The 17,388-nt window shown below is 41.6% G+C and overlaps 2 protein-coding genes and 1 long non-coding RNA gene across 3 annotated transcripts in view; 2 read left to right on the plus strand and 1 right to left on the minus strand.

Annotated features, from left to right (window-relative positions):
• LOC146640628 (uncharacterized) overlaps positions 1-17,388 on the plus strand; it is an 89,516-nt gene that overhangs the window by 49,137 nt on the left and 22,991 nt on the right. The window lies entirely within an intron of this gene.
• LOC146640631 (uncharacterized) lies at positions 468-15,398 on the minus strand. Its single transcript, XM_085399944.1, has 4 exons — positions 15,295-15,398; positions 7,006-7,111; positions 1,928-3,364; positions 468-1,602 (listed from the first exon to the last, which is right to left on the minus strand). Exons 2-4 carry the CDS (start codon positions 7,021-7,023, stop codon positions 910-912), a joined length of 2,148 nt encoding a protein of 715 aa, XP_085256070.1. The 5' UTR covers positions 7,024-7,111; positions 15,295-15,398; the 3' UTR covers positions 468-909.
• On the plus strand, positions 11,939-12,688 carry LOC146640632 (uncharacterized). The gene is made up of 3 exons (XR_014910013.1): positions 11,939-12,062; positions 12,357-12,419; positions 12,550-12,688. It is a non-coding gene; the product is annotated as an uncharacterized LOC146640632 (long non-coding RNA).

The raw sequence follows: 17,388 nt of genomic DNA on the forward strand, positions 1-17,388 counted from the left end.
AGGGGTGTGGTCCAACAGTCAGTTTGGTGAGGAAGGTTCCTAACTGAGAGAAGTGACCCAGAAGTATCTGTGTAGCAGCCACAATGAATCCAGATCATGAGCTTTATTAACTGATCAAAGTCTCTTCTTTCATCTTCTGTATCATTCAGTTTGCATTGGTAATGCCCATTATTGTAATGCTTTTTTAAGACCAGCAAAACTTTATTTCACTTTGGGTTAGCTGGGATAAGTGATGGATGGAGGGAATTTTACTTCAGCCACAGAAATCCTAAACAGGAAGGAGGAGCAGAGTTACAGTGGATCACTATCCAGCAGGGAAACAAGGTTTATTTCAATTTCTTGGCCATGAGTGAGATTTACTGAGTGGGCAAATTAGGGAGACGACACCATCAGATCCCGAGCCCTCCATGTGTTAATCAAGAGACGGCTGCTGTGCTACATCCATAAATAATGAATAAATTAGGAGCTAAAGCTGAAAGGACAGTTTATTTATACCATCTTCACGTGAACACATTCAAGAACATCACAGATGAAGAAACATTAAAAACTTCCACACTACATAAAGCAAGAAAAATAGTTTTTCTTTCAGGTGGTTTCAGAAAAACAGAAACATCAAACATCTCCAAGACTCTCTTTGAAAGAACTAAAAACCTTTGTTCTCATGGTCCAATCATGAGTGAACTCCCCGATGAAGCCTTGTGTGCTAAAACATGTCAGAGTTTTAAAGGTTAAACATGAGTTTCCAAAACGTTTTGCTGGAGAACAATGAACTATTTGACTGAGTTTCAATCATTTACAGACGAGCAAAACCAGGACAGAGAAAAAAGGACAAAACTGACTCAGTAAAACAACAGAAAAGAAGATCCCATGTAGATCTGTATTATGTAGAAGTTCAGCCCAGCAACCAGTTCAGTTCAACACAAGTTTAAATGATTCTATCTGAACTCTGTGGAGCCTGATCTCAAGCTTTTTGAGTCTGACACAGAAACCAGAGGATCTTTCTGTGTCTTCAGATTCACTGTGATCCAGTGATGGGAGTGATTTCAGCCCTGAGTGATCGCGCTGATGTTTGCACAGAGCAGACAATGAGGTGAATGTTTGGGCACATTGGTAACAGTGAAACAGTTTATTAGTAACGTGGGATCGTTTGTGTGCAGAGTATGATCTGAGATTCCTGAAGCTCTTGTCACACTGGTCACAGCTGTAGTTTCCTTCCATGTGTCCACGTTCATGAATGTTACGACTATGTGACCGTGAGAAGCTTCTCTCACAGTGTCTGCACTTGTGTGGTTTCTCTCCTGTGTGGACTCGTTTGTGTGATTTAAGCTGACCTGCAGTGGTGAATGATGACCCACACTGATCACAGAGGTGCTTTTTAACCCCACTGTGAATCAGTTCATGTTGTTTTAACTCACTTGTTGTGGTGAAGCTTCTCCCACATTCTTTGCAGTATTTCAGTTTGTCTCCAGTGTGTCTACGTTGATGTACTTTTAGGGTCTTTTGCCGACTGAAAGTTTTTCCACAGAGGTCACAATGAAAGTCTTTCCCACCACCACAGTGATGACAGGGTTGAGAACTGGATCCATCTGTGTCGCTCTGCTTCTAAACAAAGACACAAAGACAGTGTAAGTCAGTCCTTCAACATTTGTATCCTGAACGTCGCCTGAAATAAAGAGCATCTCTGCAGACGTCCAACTACATTTGACTGTTTCAGTTAACACACTCAGTTTACTGGGCTGCAATAACTACAATACTACCACCATAATACTACAGTAATACTAAAATCATAACTGAAAGGAAAATCTGAATAATCACTCAGAGCTGCTTTTCCAGGCAGTAGAATTGCTAACATGCTAACACAGTTTAATGAGCAGAGTTGTTCCAAACAGTCAGGCTAAAATGACAAGATAACAATATAAATACATACCTCACAGTAGCTGCACTTGTAGAGTCTCTTTCTGGTGTGGATCTGTTGGTGTCGTCTCAGGTGCTGTGGAGATTTAAAAGTCTTCTCACACAGGTCACATTGATAAGGTCTCTCCTCAGTGTGGGTAAACATGTGTTGTTGTAAGTGTGCGTCTCTTGTAAACTGTTTGCCACACTGTTCACAGCAGTACACATCATGTCTGGTATGAATGCGTAGGTGTGTATTTCGGTACCCTCTCTGGCTGAAAGTTTTTCCACAGATGTCACAGCTGTATGCCTTAATTCCAGAGTGGGTAACTAGATGCCTCTGTAAGCTGCTACTGTGAGTAAAAGCTCTGCCACACTGATCACAGCTGTACGCTTTAACTCCACTGTGGATGAGTTGGTGTTGTTTTAGGGAACGCTTGAAGGAAAAAGACTTTCCACACAAGTCACAGCTGAACGGTCTCTCTCCAGTGTGGATGACCTGATGCTGTTTTAGTGATGCCTTCAGAGTAAACTCCATCCCACACTCGTCACAGCTGTATGGCTTAATTCCAGAGTGGGTAACTAGATGACTCTGTAAGCTGCTACTGTGAGTAAAAGCTCTGCCACACTGACCACAGCTGTATGCTTTAACTCCACTGTGGATGAGTTGGTGTTTTTTTAGGGAATCCTTCAAGGAAAAAGACTTTCCACACAAGTCACAGCTGAACGGTCTCTCTCCAGTGTGGATGACCTGATGCTGTTTTAGTTTAGCCCTCACAGTAAAACCCTTCCCACACTCGTCACAGCTGTATGGCTTAATTCCAGAGTGGGTAACTAGATGCTTCTGTAAGTTGCTACTGTGAGTAAAAGCTCTGCCACACTGATCACAGCTGTACGCTTTAACTCCACTGTGGATGAGTTGGTGTTGTTTTAGGGAACCCTTCAAGGAAAAAGACTTCCCACAAAAGTCACAGCTGAACGGTCTCTCTCCAGTGTGGATGACCTGATGCTGTTTTAGTGAAGCCCTCACAGTAAAACCCATCCCACACTCGTCACAGCTGTATGGCTTAATTCCAGAGTGGGTAACTAGATGATTCTGTAAGTTCCTACTTTGAGTAAAAGCTCTGCCACACTGATCACAGCTGTACGCTTTAACTCCACTGTGGATGAGTTGGTGTGTTTTTAGGTGACCCTTCCTGGAAAAAGACTTTCCACACAAGTCACAGCTGAACGGTCTCTCTCCAGTGTGGATGACCTGATGCCGTTTTAGTTTAGCCTTCTCAGTAAAACCCTTCCCACACTCGTCACAGCTGAACGGTCTCTCTCCAGTGTGGATGACCTGATGCTGTTTTAGTGAAGCCCTCACAGTAAAACCCTTCCCACACTCGTCACAGGTGTGTTTTTTCTCTCCCTTTCTTCTGTGAGGTTTGTCGGCCTCCTGAGAGCGCTGACTTCTGGCTCCATGTTGGTCCTGCAGTGACAGAGATACAAACAGAGGCAGTGAGTGAAATGCAGTCGTGGAACAAACTCAACCTTCAAACTCCATTAACACTAGTTTTAAACCTGAAGGTGGAGCGTGGCACCAAACACCTTAAAGGTCTCTTATCCCCACCTGCTGGTAGTTCTAACACATTACATCCAACCTGCTGTTAAAGATAATTCATGACTGTTCAAACACTAAAATCATGCACACACACACACACACACACACACACACACACACACACACACACACACACACACACACACACACACACATTATTTTATAATTTAGATTATTTTGTTGTTTCCTATTACATATTTCTATAATTTGTATAGATTTATACAGAATTATTCAGTGATAATAAATCCTATGTTTGTTTATTCTAAAGGAACCCCGTTAGCTTCCACAACAGATGTTGCTCGTCTTCCGTCAAATACTCACATAAAATATTACACAATAAAGTGGATTCAAGATATCCACATAATTTCACTCTTACATCCACAGTGAGGTTTCACAATTGTTCAAATATAAGCAATCAATAATAATAATAATAATATCAATAACATTGAGGCACATTACACAAATTTCAAAAACAAATCATGTCTTACAATATTTACAACAACTAAAAGCTCTGTAAATCGGCTTTTAAGTCTTCATTGAAGTTTTGAATAATTCTCTAATTTTTTAAGGCAACTTATTCCACTTAAAAGTTGCTCTAAATGTAACAGTTTTACAAAACGTTACTTTTAACTCGAGCATTTACTAAATTGCAGCTTGTTGAAAACTGTGTAATATGATGATGTATTTCATCTGGATACTGCAGCTGAGCAGAATAAATGTGGTGTGTTTAACAGAATTGCTTTCTTTAGAACTACAAGTAAGCCATAGAATATTTTAGCCTGTACAGGAAGCCAAGAAAGGTTATTATGCATTTTATCAATATTAGTATAGTATGAACATCTTCACACTAATCTGGACGCCTTATTCTGGACTAACTGAAGTCTGTTAAGATCTGTCTTATTAGCTGCTGACCAAATGATTGAACAATACTCCAGATGAGACATTACTAGTGCATTAATGACATCTTTCATAATGAAGAAGTGATACACAAAGAGCATTTCATAGCCATAGCTATGCCTTGTCGGCAGAGTTATGTGACATTAGTGATGTTTGTACTTTCAGCGTTAACTTGGTTTTAAAGCCTTTAAAATATACGCCGTTCAATAGTCGACCTTAATCTGACAGAGAATGTGATGATTTTGTGGATAATTAAAGTCAGTCATATATCCACAAACACAACAAGCTGAAAGTCAGTGATGCTGCTCGGTTTGCAGTCCTGAACATCACGGCACAAGCAGGATCCACTGCACTGTTAATGTTAGCTGTGTTATATTGCTGCCTCTGTTCGGTGGTGTCGAGCCAAACGCACTTTAACGTGTGTTTGAACGAGCTGACGGTTCACTCGTTAAGCTGAAAGAAAGATGCTTTAATCACAGCAGTCACACATGTGTCCACTGCACCATCTGGAACTCTTCTTGTTTACACTCGTAATAACACAAACACTAAATCCTGCTTCTCTGCTGCTGTTGTGTAGCAGTGTGTACACCTGAGACTGTCACCTGTCTGTCTGTCCTGCACTCTCTCTCTGTTTCTTTCTCTCTGATTGTGGAATAAAAGTATGAACATGTGTTTATTAGTTACACTTGTGTTTGAATCCTGCAGCTTATCACACATTTGATTTCCATGTGTGACGACTGCAAGTGTCCAGAGTGAGGACAGACTGAGGGACCCACTGCTGCACATCATCTGTGAGGCTTTGCAGCCCTGATGATCCACCAGGACAAACTCAGCAGTGTGTGAGGAAGAGGAGGAGGAAGAGCCAGCAGCAGCTGACAGATGGAGAGAATAGACAGACTGTTCCCTGTTTGTGAAGGACGGCTAGGAAAGTTTAACATAACTGTCTGTGCTGAATCAGTCTTATTAGGTAATGTTCAAATAATGTGATCATCCCAGTGTTTTCAGTGTGGGAGAAAGTACTCAGGGCCTTCAAGTTACACACTATGAAAGGCAGCAACAAGTTTAATGTTCAGAAACCTAAAGTCTGTATCAGCAGCAGAATGGAGCTAAAAATAAATGTTGGTTTCAGTTCTATGAAGCTTTGAGTATTTTGGATCAGTAGCTGCTGTGTTTGTTGCATCATATTGCTGTAACTGTTTATATGCTTTATATATTCTGAGCTAAGTTGATCTATAGTGTTACATCATATTCTATAAGGATGTTATGTGTTTGTAGACTTTCTGCCCAGTTTGACCCATTTAGCAGAAGTCAGCCTGTTTAAGGCTCTGATATCTATTCTGTGTGACTTACAGCAGTTATGACATGGTCTGATTTTCTCACCCAATAAAGGAATATTTCATATATCAGTCTACTCTTCATTCTATCAGACACAGTTATCACAGCTCCTACATTTGCTTTTTACACATATATGTAAGCACTGAGCCAAATTTAGTACCAACATATTAAATGAACAATATTTGTCTCTTATATATGACACATCTGTATACACACTGTCACAGATACTTGTCTGGGAGTGAAGTGATTAATATAATAACTATAATATTGGCCATATCATATTTACATTACCACAGTGAGATGACTTTAGTCTCATGAACAACATCAGCTAATTGTTATTTACAGCTAATCTTAAACGACTGTTCAGCACAGAAATGAAGCCCAACAATCATGTTTCACAGTCCTGTGGTCTCAGCCTCAGATACTCATCAAATCACACAGAGCTCATGTAGAAACAAATGAACTAAATATGTTCTCCTTCATTTCTGTCAAACAAAGCTGTATGAAACGTTTCCAGCTGTTAGTATCATGGTTGCTAGGCAACCTGGGCAGCGCGACGGAGGCTAGACGTCCCATTTCACGAGCCTACGAGCCTCGCACTTCGGCCTTAGCGGTCTTTGAGTACGCGGCCCTTGAGGACTTTAAAGCTGCAGAACCTGAATCGGGATACAGCCATGATGATCTCCAGCCTCGTGCTCGCCAACATTCTCACCTGAGTTAAGAAGACGATCACTGAAATGGTCTCAGCAGGTCCTTTGATGACAGCAATGAAATGCAGTGGTAAGGCTTTTTGGGGATTAAGTTCGTTTTCATGGCAAAGAAGGACGATGCAGTTCATCTGATCACTCCTCATAACATTCTGGAGTGCAGGCAAAATGCTATTATAAAAACTTAAGCAGCAACTTCTCCAGGTTCCAATATTTATGCAATTCTCAAACCTTTTGGCCACGACTGTATAACCTCTTCTGAAGTTTAGTGGATATTATACATGGTTATGCTCAGGATGTGTCGGCCAGTTTCCACTGGAAACGCCTTTTGGTTAAACTGTCAGCGAGCAATTTGCATTTGCACTGTTACATTTTTATATAACTTTAATGCACATAAACAACAGCTGCTTGTTTCAGTGAAAATACATTGATGGGTTTTTAATAAAGTTGTGCAGCTGTAAAGTATTTTGTCTGGTGTCAATTCTATCGTCAGCTACATCGTTATGGCAAATGTTCAAATGTATATGGTGATAAATATCTTTGGTCATATGGTCCTGCTCTGTCTGTCACCTTCTGTGTTGAGCTCATTGTTTCCTCTGTAGTGGCTGAGCTGAGTCCAAGTAGCTGAAAATGTTCCTCTGCTGCTCCGTCAGACTCTCCTCCTCCTGCTGATCAGCTGGGACACAAAACAGATCTTTGTTAGGCTCCACACTGCACTGAAGAGTCAAAGTGTCTCATATGTTCATCTGACAAGTAAAAGAACACATTTTTGTTTCCCGAGGTGGGCAACTTGTTGGAAACAAACACAAAAGCTTTGAGCACTGATACCTGCCATTGCTGGCATTGAAAGATGCAACGCCAGCAATGTGGATTGTCAAGACTCAAACCAATCATCAGGCAAAAACAACAGAGATCAAATGTACCGCATTTTGATCCGGGACGTACTCTGCATGAAAACAAGCGCTCACTCTTCCTGCTCAACAAATGACAAGGGCGGAGCCTTATACCACGTGATACAGAAGCTGTGCCGTGTGATGCTAAAATTAGCAGGAAAAAACCACGGAGAGCACGTCAGGGATGACGAGAAAGTGACAGGCGAAAATCCGTCCCGGTCAACCACCCAAACATCAATAACGGGAACCTTATACAGCGCTTCCCTATACACGTCGAACTCCCGCAGGCACAAAGACATTACGGAGGCTATCACTTATCACCTGACCAAAGATATGGCTCCATCAACACTGTGCAAAACGAGGGATTTAGGAAAACGATCAACACCCTAGACAAACGCTACACAGTGCCGTCCAGCAACTATTTTTCTATTGTTGCACTACCTGCTCTGTACACGCAGCGTCGAGCAACGGTGGAGACGGAATTTCAAGCAGGACAACATTTTGCTGCAACAACAAAACGTGAGACATTTGTTGTTTTATGTTTATTTATTGTTATGAGAGAATCATGATCTCAATTCTAAGCCAAAAAATCGTGATTCTCATTTTATGCAAAATCGTGCAGCCCTAACATTAACACAAAACTATTGTTTCACCAGAGAAACACACATGAAGAGAGAGAGAGAGACAATAACAGCTACCAAACAGTCGTCATAATTCGTCACACAATGAGAAAAGGACAAATCAACAAGTAACAATGACTAATTAATATTAAAATCTGTAACATAATGTATTGTTTGGAGTTTAGTCTGACTGGTTCAGGATGACCTGCCATTATCCAATCACACGTCTGCTTACCTGCATCTTTTCTCTTTTTTCTAACCTGAGCACCTGATGGCTTTGAACTTTTGTTGTCCATCTTCCATTGGATTGAATTTTGCGCTCCAGTACAAACACAAATCCCCCAACCTGAGGATCAGCACAATTAACCTAACAGCAGGCACGTGCGGGGGGGGGGGGGGGGGGGGGGGGTTAGAGGGGCTTGAGCACCCGCCCCTTTCCTGATGGGTGCCCAAGGTGCCCTTTTGTTGAGGCAACTTTTTTTTTTTAAATATTATTATTATTTTTTTTATGTGTGTGTGTGTGCGGAGTCCTGTCTGTGCCCCTCAACAATAATATTTAACTATTAATCACAGTTTCGCTAAATAAAAGGATCTGGCTTGCATCAGTCACATGATCACATTTAACCAATGATCACCCTTGACAGCAGAACGCGGTGGTTACGAGCCGGGAACGAGCTCACAAAGAGCACGCGCATTTGTTGCGGTCCGGAGCTGTAGGAGAAACACAAGTTAACTCAGAGACACAGACTGATGCGACACAACCAGTAAGTAGGTGTACAGCGCACACTGTAGTGTGTAGCACACAGGAGTATTAGCTTATTACGTACACGTTGGTAAGCTGTCTTGTTGCTACTGACGAACTGAAACAAACGAGCGTGCTGTGTGTGCAACAGCGCGACAAACATTACCTGTCCTTTTATTAACTGCACAGGTTAATAACTCGTACAGCGTAACTAGCATGACGGAGTTTATATACTGCTGGGCGGGTGCTATGAAGTTACTGATAGTAAATTTTATTTTATGCTTAAGGTTAGTTTCTCAAATTTCTCAAAATCTTAACAAATTGTGCCAATCCATGTTGCACCAGCTGATTTATCATCAAAAGTGGAGAAGTCTGTGACAGAGGAGACAGAAGAGCAGCAGAGAGAGATGGAGCAAGAGAGAGAGATGGAAGAGCAGGAGAGAGAGATGGAAGAGCAAGAGAGAGAGATGGAAGAGCAAGAGAGAGAGATGGAAGAGCAAGAGAGAGAGATGGAAGAGCAAGAGAGAGAGATGGAAGAGCAAGAGAGAGAGATGGAAGAGCAAGAGAGAGAGATGGAAGAGCAGGAGAGTGAGATGGAAGAGCAGGAGAGAGAGATGGAAGAGCAAGAGAGCGAGATGGAAGAGCAGGAGAGAGAGATGGAAGAGCAAGAGAGAGAGATAGAAGAGCAGGAGAGTGAGAGCCAGGGCATCGATTACTTTGCTCGCCCTGAACCTGCCATATTACAGGCCTTCTTAGATTACCACCCACAGCAGAACAGTAGCAGTGCAGTTGTGATGAGGGTGTTCAGCTGTAAAGATGGCACCAACAGGAAGTGGCTTACTTATTGCAAAGAACGCCATTTATTGTTCTGCTTTGTGTGTCTGGCATTTGCAAGGCTGACTGACACCAGCACATTTATAACAGGCATGAGTGACTGGCGACATATACATCTGCGCACAGAGGAGCATGAAAAGAGCAACACACACCAGACCTGTGCTGAAGCTTTTTTCTTAAGGTGCTCAAAAGGCAACATCAGGAGCTTGTTTGCTGGCAGTCAGTTGTCAGCTCACAGAGCACAAGTGAAAAAGAGACGGCAAGTTTTAGAGCGTATAGTGGATGTGATCAAAGTACTTGGGAAGAGGGGACTCAGCTATAGGCATGTGGAGAATGAGGCTGCATACACTTTAGGTGACAACACCATCGATCATGGTAACTTTCTGGAACTGATTGTGTTATTAGGCAAGTATGATATGTGCCTTGGAGAACATTTGAATGACTGCATTGAAAAAAGCAAGAAGTTGCATCAGACCAGTGGATCAAGAGGTAGAGGATCTCTCATCACCCTACTCTCCAAAACAACTGTCAACTCAGTGATTGATGCACTTGGCCATCTCCTTCAAGAGAGCATCGCCAGTGATGTCCAGAAAGCTGGGATGTTTTCTGTTCAGCTAGACACAACCCAAGACATCACAGGTTATGATCAGTGTTCAGTAATCATCAGGTATGTTACTGAGTCTGTGCAGGAGAGGCTTGTCTCCATAGTGAGGTGCGAAGCATCCACGGGGCAGTACTTTGTAAACTTGCTTTCTGGAGTTTTAGAGCATCTGAATCTAGACAAGACCATGTGCACTGGGAATGCAACAGATGGTGCTTCAAATATGCAGGGCCAGTACAAAGGCTTTTCAGCACTTATGACTGCCCAGTCTCCAACTCATGTGCATGTGTGGTGCTATGCACACATACTTAATCTTGTGATTGCTGACACAACACAAAGTGTCATTGAAAGTGGATCACTCTTTAATTTACTTAATGACATAGCTGTGTTCATCAAGGAGTCCTATCACAGGGTTGATCTGTGGGAGAAACAAACCGAAAACACAAGACACAGACGCCTCAGTCCAATAGGTGAGACACGGTGGTGGGCCAAGCACGATGCCCTCCAGAAAATCTTTGGACATTTTGGAAAACCAGATGATGGCCTCTTCGTTGATGTAGTGCTGACGATGGAAGCCATTGAAAAGAGGGAGAAAGAAAAGCCAGCTGTTTGTGCCAAAGCACGAGGCTTTAAAGAGTGTCTCTTGAAGCATGAAACTGTGTTAACAGCACAGATATTTCTTAGAGTGTTTGAGCAAACAACTCCTCTGTCAAAGTACCTCCAGTCAAAGGGGATGGACATTCTCTCTGCCCATCATATGGTGACTGCCACACAAGATGGCCTCAAAAGTATTGCCAGGGACTTTCCAACTGTGAAGACAGCTGCAGACACATTTGTGAAACAGACAAATCAAAAACTAGAGGAGAGGGAGAACAACACAGACATGGAAGTGGAGGCTGAACTACCTAAAAAGAGAGCCAAAAAGAGAAAAGGCATGGCCGGAGAGATGCCTGAAGATGAGTTGCAAATCAATGCTGAGAAATCATATGAGGTGAAAGTGCACAACATCATCCTGGACACAGTTATTGAAGCAATCCACAGACGATTTGTCATGCATGGCCCTCTTCTTGCCGATTTGGCATGGTTGGACCCCAGGAAGTTTAGCCAGGTCAGAACAGTTTCTCTTCCAAGTAATGCATTTCAGAACCTCAGCGCCTGTCTACTTAAATTTGACAGCAGGGCTACAGTTAATAACCTTCAGTCAGAACTGAAACGTTTTGCTGAACAGTGGGAAAGGCTTAAGACATCACATGTAGATGAGTACACGACCAGAACAGCAAAGGACAGATCTGAAGAATGGGACGAAGAAAGTGAAATTGTGACCGAAAGCTGTGGTTCTTGCAAAAATTGCCCACTGTGCTGCTATCAAATACTCAGGCGGTTCAACATGCTGTCTGATGCCTATCGTCTCCTTGGGCTGGCATACAAGTACCTGCTGACCCTCTCCCTCACTCAGGTTGCCTGTGAAAGAACATTCTCTACACTCAAGTTCATTAAAAGCAGACTCCGAAGCAGCCTGTCTGCAAACAAGCTGGAGATGTTTATGCTGATGGCCACTGAAAAGGACATTCTCATGTCATTGGACTCTGACATGGTCATTGACAGGGTAGCTGAGAAGAGTGACCTGCTGAGAAAGCTCCTTTTGTAACCTGGTGAGGTGAAATAAAAATGAGCAAAACATTCCTAATTATCTATTGTTAATATTAGATTCAGCTTTATTGTTATTGCCTAAATGAATACGTTTAGTATCTACCTTCACTTCAAACAAGTCAAGTGATTGGTAAATGCTTAGAATTTGTCCATCTTAATAGACAGAATAAATATGAGATTGGAGTATTAGGCATTTATAAACATATATTCTTACAGTCTTAATCTGTCATTGTTTCATTTCAGATGCTGTCAGTCATTTTAGGAGGACTGAAGTGTGTTCATTTTAAGTAAGTACTATATGGAATATGATTCAACCATTTTTCTAGAGTAAGCATACCAGTACTGTCATCGTCTGAAAAAATCTATTAAGTACAATTCTTTCTCAACCTTCACTGTCTGTCCTTTCACTTCATAAAGGTTTCCATGTCTTAAGATATGTTCAGTGTTGCTGCTGTGGAAGTGTTGTAGGTGACCTTTTATTGATGAGTGAATAGTCTTTGGTGATACAATTCAATCATAATCTGTCCTTTATAGATTTTAATATTCATCTAATCTTTATTCCTTTCTGTCCTGTTTGTCAGGGTCTGATCATACATTGTTTGTTTAAGAGGTTCGAGACCATTCAACTTTTTAAGTTCATCAACGTAAGTACTAGTGTATATGATTTCTCTAATTCCTTTCTGGAATAAAGATGCCAGTACTGTGATCATCTGAGCAAGTCCATCAATTGCCATTCACAGTTCTTTGTCCTTTCACTTGTGTCCTGTTTTTCAGGGTCCCATATAATTTCTTCAGAAGTAAGTACTGTATATGATGCCAGTATTTTCCCATATTTTCTAGATACTGTATTAGTACTGTGTGTAAAATGCCATCAAAAACTCAATTAAGTGTTATTCTTATTCTTCTTTCTCACCTTTCTTTCTCTGTCTCCTTTCATATTTAAAGGTTGCTGTGTTAACAAAATATATTGTGCTACCATGCTGTTTTCTATTGTTTTGGTAAATAAATACTTTATGAAAATATCCCTAAATCTGTCATTTATTAATTTTAATATTAATTAATGATCATGTCTCACCTCTAGTGTTCTTGGTCTTAATTTCAGGTTTCTACCATGTGTTGTAGATAGTTCAGGAGGTTAACTCTACCAAGCAGTCTTTTTGTTTCCGCTATGTACTGTTTAAAATCCTGAATAGGGAGAATGGTGTAGGTTTAACATTATCAGATTGATACATATATACCAACAAGGCAGTGTACATCAAAGCAGTTGTTTTCATGCAAAGGCTTTATGGTTTTTCCTATAGCGATTGACAGACCACGTGACTTTGCGCATTGCATGCCGGGAACTCCTGGCAAAACAATCCAAGTACCGCATCAAATACAAGCATTTGCAATTGCAGCACCGCAAAACGTTCATTCTCCGGTTCCAATACCTTCTTGTTTTTTCTGTGCTGCACAAAAAAGGAATGTACAAAACGACGGAGAACAATGCCGGTCCGTACAAAGACAGACTCGACGAAAAGACAAAGAAAAGATACGAGGAAAAATCAAAGGAGTGAAAGGGTCAGATCCTTACGAGCACACAGAGGGACAAAAGACGTTAGCGTGCTGCCCAACTTTCACCACGCTCAGATTTATAATTATACGGTTCTTGGAGTGAGTGCATACACTCATGAAGTTTAGTAACTTCAGGTCACTGCAACAAGCCCAGGTACAGTTTACCGACGGATGGGTACAGGACCTTGAAATGCACCGAAAGACCATTGTACGAACAAAGGTAAACTTACCTTTGTTCGTCTCACAAATCGTCGTCATAAATACACATTCGTTAACCGTGTATTAATATAACCTTTGAGCTCAACGGTAATTAATTAGTAGTGGAAAAATAATTGTAATATTTGAGCCATTTCTGCTGTCCAACTACTTCTTACAAAATACATTTTTAATGTTAATTAGATTTTTTTTACGGCATAAATAAAGGTTATATAAAAGTCACTGCCACAGACTGATTGCGGCTTCTACCTTGTTACACTAATGTTGTTTGTAGCTCAGTATGACTTTATGTCATCCATGAGGGATGCATTTGACATATGTTTCACATATTATAGCCCAACAAGTTATTTATAGCAATTTAAATACGAGCAATCAGTTTCTTTGCAAATACCGGAAATCAGTTTTTGGCAGACAATCACTTTTTGGCACAACACCGGCTATTGCAGTTAATAATACAGCAGCTTCTTGCCATTTTTTGTGTTTCTTTTTATCGCTGTGTAACTGAGTTCAATTGAAAGCCTGCATGCGCTAGTACCGCTTGCCAAAAGTTCCCAGAATCCTTTGCGATTTTATCCATGAATGACGTCACATTTTTGGTGGGCCGGTCTCCAGTCAAAATGCCCGGGCCGATTTTTTGTCCCAGTCCAGCCCTGCCTGCCCTCCAGCACTATCCACAGCAACCCCTCAACAGCAACATTGTACCCATCAGGTAAAGCATCGGCTACGTTTGCTTTGCCTTGTTGCCCATATTAGATTCTTGATGAAAGTGTGTTGTTGTTATTCAGCCTGGTTCAATGTGCCCCTTTTTAACTTTGAGCACCCGCCCCTTTAAAACTCTCTGCACAGCCCTGCCTAACAGACCTACACCTTAGTTCACAGATTCACTTTGTCTAAGGTTGATTTCTGGGATTTCACACAACCCAGGATTCAGATCGTGAATCCATGATGGGCTTGGATTTACATCATTATAAATGAAATGTGCTCTACTTGGAAGCAGCCGGCCCCGCCCCTTTTGACGGCTTGTGTGAGACTTTAAATCATCAAACTGTAAATTATAAATTTAAATTGTTATTGATCCTTTACCCCGAGTCCTAAAGTGTAGATTTATTTTCTTACTCTTCTTATATTTATTGTTTGTTTACTTGCACCGCTGTAACTGCAGCCTCGTCGTCTCGTCTCTCTATATGCTGGACTGTCTGTAGCGGAGATGACAATAAAGTTTACTTTGACTTCAGCAGCGCGCAGGCGCACCGAGGGCTCTCGCGCTCACTTTATAGAATGTAGAAAAAACATGGGTGCAGATTATAAGTCTGTATCATAATATCTGTTTGTTGTTTTTATTTTGTTTTGCGAGTTGGTTATTAGATGCCGCTCCAGCCAGCCAGAGACTCCCCGCCGCCCCGCCCTCTCCTCCCTGTGCCGCCAGCAGCAGGCGCACCTCGCAAACGGAGGGCGCCCTTACTCCCAGCAAATGGCTGATAGAAAACCGATCGGTGCCTACGAATTTCCCAATATGCGCTGGCATGACGTCGGGGAAGCATGGGTACGACCGATTATTTTATTTTTTTCTTGCCCGTGATGCCCCCCCCACCACGATGCATTCTATTGGTTTGCACACTTACACACACCCAGCTGTGGTTTCCTGTTTTGCTGGACTCTGGAGAGCCCCGCCTTTAACGCTCTTCTCTCACAGAGAGCAACAGAAAACTTGGAAAAACTCCAGATTGACTGAACTCAGTTCAAAGTTACCTTGACACCTTTAGATGTGAGACGTAGTGATGGTCCGCTTGAAGCTGACGCTCCGGTGCGTGTGTCAGAAAGATCAACGCGCTGCTTCAGAAGCACCGTGTCGAGGCTTGATTCGTTTGGCCAGAGTCACGTGGTCAGTGACGTCTGAAGCTTCGTTTAGAACGTACCTTTTTTTAAATCGAACTTTATTGAAACACAATGAGTATACAACATACAAACAGATGAAGTTTACAAAAGAACAGAACATGAACATACAGAACCAGGAGTAAAAAAATGATGATATGAGTAGGCGAAAAAAATCAACATATAAATATTGTTCTGAGAGGCTTTTTGTTGGTTGAGTCTGAAATTGATTGTATGTACAATTCATATCCTTATAAAAAGGCAGAAATATGGTGTTTTATTAATAAACTTACATTCATGGATATAAAATAGCTAAAAGTATTAACAAATATTTTATAAAAAAAACATTTATCATTCTTCCTGGGGAACTTAAAGAAACAGAATAAAACATTTTCCCATCGTAAAGAAAACTCCCTTAAAATATGGACAATAACAAAACTGCTAAATTCTTCCAGAATCTCTGTGTAGAGGAACCAAAAGAGATGTGCCACAGTTTCTGGATGATCCCCACAGAAAGTTCAATTAGTATTTATGTCTCTTTTAAATGTTACCATATAGTGACTGGCTGGGTCACATTTATGAAGAATTTTATATGAGATTTCCTTCACCTTGTTCACAATTAGATATTTATGGGATCATCCAGACTGTCTTCCAGGTGATATCTGGAACATGTCGGTTCCAGTAAGATATTCTATATATGGGAGAGACATGATATCTTCTTGGAATAAACTACGTATTCTCTTATTGCTGTTACCAAGTTCCTGTGAAAAGCAGATTTTTCCCACTGCTGACTCAGCTGGATCAGGGAGAGTGACTGAGGCAGATATTGAGCTGTCAGTGTTTTTATATAACATTAAAGTCCCTGAGGGTATGGCACCAAGCACCATTGAGAATTCCCCAACACTGACGGGAAAATTATATAGTGTAAGGAATTCATTGTAAGTAAGTAGTGCTCCCTCGTTAAATTTTAAAACTTAGTAGCGGCCGCCATTGTTGGCAGCTGAAATTTGGCTGGGCCGCGCTATGAATTCTGGGATATGGTGGGCCACGAAGGACACACCCGACCCATCCTTCAAACTCGGGGGAATGAAGGACGCATTTGAAGGAGTCGAGGAATCGGGACAGCCTTCGTCGCCTGGCTGTGACGTCATCGGCCTTCAAATGCGGCCTCCGGAGGATGCGGCCGACGTTTTGGGACACAGCTTGTGTGTCTTTGTTGGTCATGTGACCTCCCAGGGACTACACATGGAAACGAGCAGTTTAGCTCAAATCTGGCAGGTTTCCATCGTCTGTTTTTGTCCTGATGTCCATGAACATGAACACTGTCCCTGTCAAACACGTCCAGATAATCTGATCCAGTGTTGTTCTTCTTCTGTGGTGTTTGTGATGGAGCAGCAGCTGCTGATCCTGATGTCCTCCACCAAGGGGGCAGCAAATTCAGCTGACTGTCATCATTTATTAAAAAGATGTAACAATGTGACATAATGCAATATAATAGTGTCAGTTACACATTGTGGGTTGCACTGTGGCCAGAATGGACATTACCTCCTGCCTAATGGAAGCTGTCAGCCATCCTGCAACCATGAATTAGATAAGCAGAAGTGAAGGGATTGTTAACAACAATTTAATAATAAAATGTAATGTGATAGTTGCACTTTATTAGCTCCCCACAATCGTATGAATAATAACCATGAATGCACTGCATGCTCATAGCAAGTTCTTTAGGTTTAAAGTGAGATCCTGCTTTAAAGGGCGCTTCATCTGCTGGGAATGACATGTTTCTTCTAGTATGTAAGGCTCAGCCCATCTTACTGGGACTTACTTTTGTAGATCCACATGCTCTAAACCTGCTGCTCCATGATTGGTGCAGAAGCTTTAAGCTACTATTAACAAATAATGACCATGGACTTAGTTGTTACTACAATAACTTATCATTGAGCAACTTTTAATTTTACTTGTAAAACTATGCAA

This window comes from Rhamphochromis longiceps, unplaced genomic scaffold (assembly GCF_057381845.1).
Source record: "Rhamphochromis longiceps isolate RC_006_pf unplaced genomic scaffold, R_longiceps_female_GT1.1 unmapped_scaffold_4, whole genome shotgun sequence".
NCBI classification, from domain to species: Eukaryota; Metazoa; Chordata; class Actinopteri; order Cichliformes; family Cichlidae; genus Rhamphochromis; species Rhamphochromis longiceps.

Coding starts and splice junctions, on each gene's coding strand:
- LOC146640631 (XM_085399944.1), bottom strand. Junction 1,603..1,927: donor ACAAGTGCAGCTACTGTGAG/GTATGTATTTAT, acceptor GTCTTTGTTTAG/AAGCAGAGCGACACAGATGG.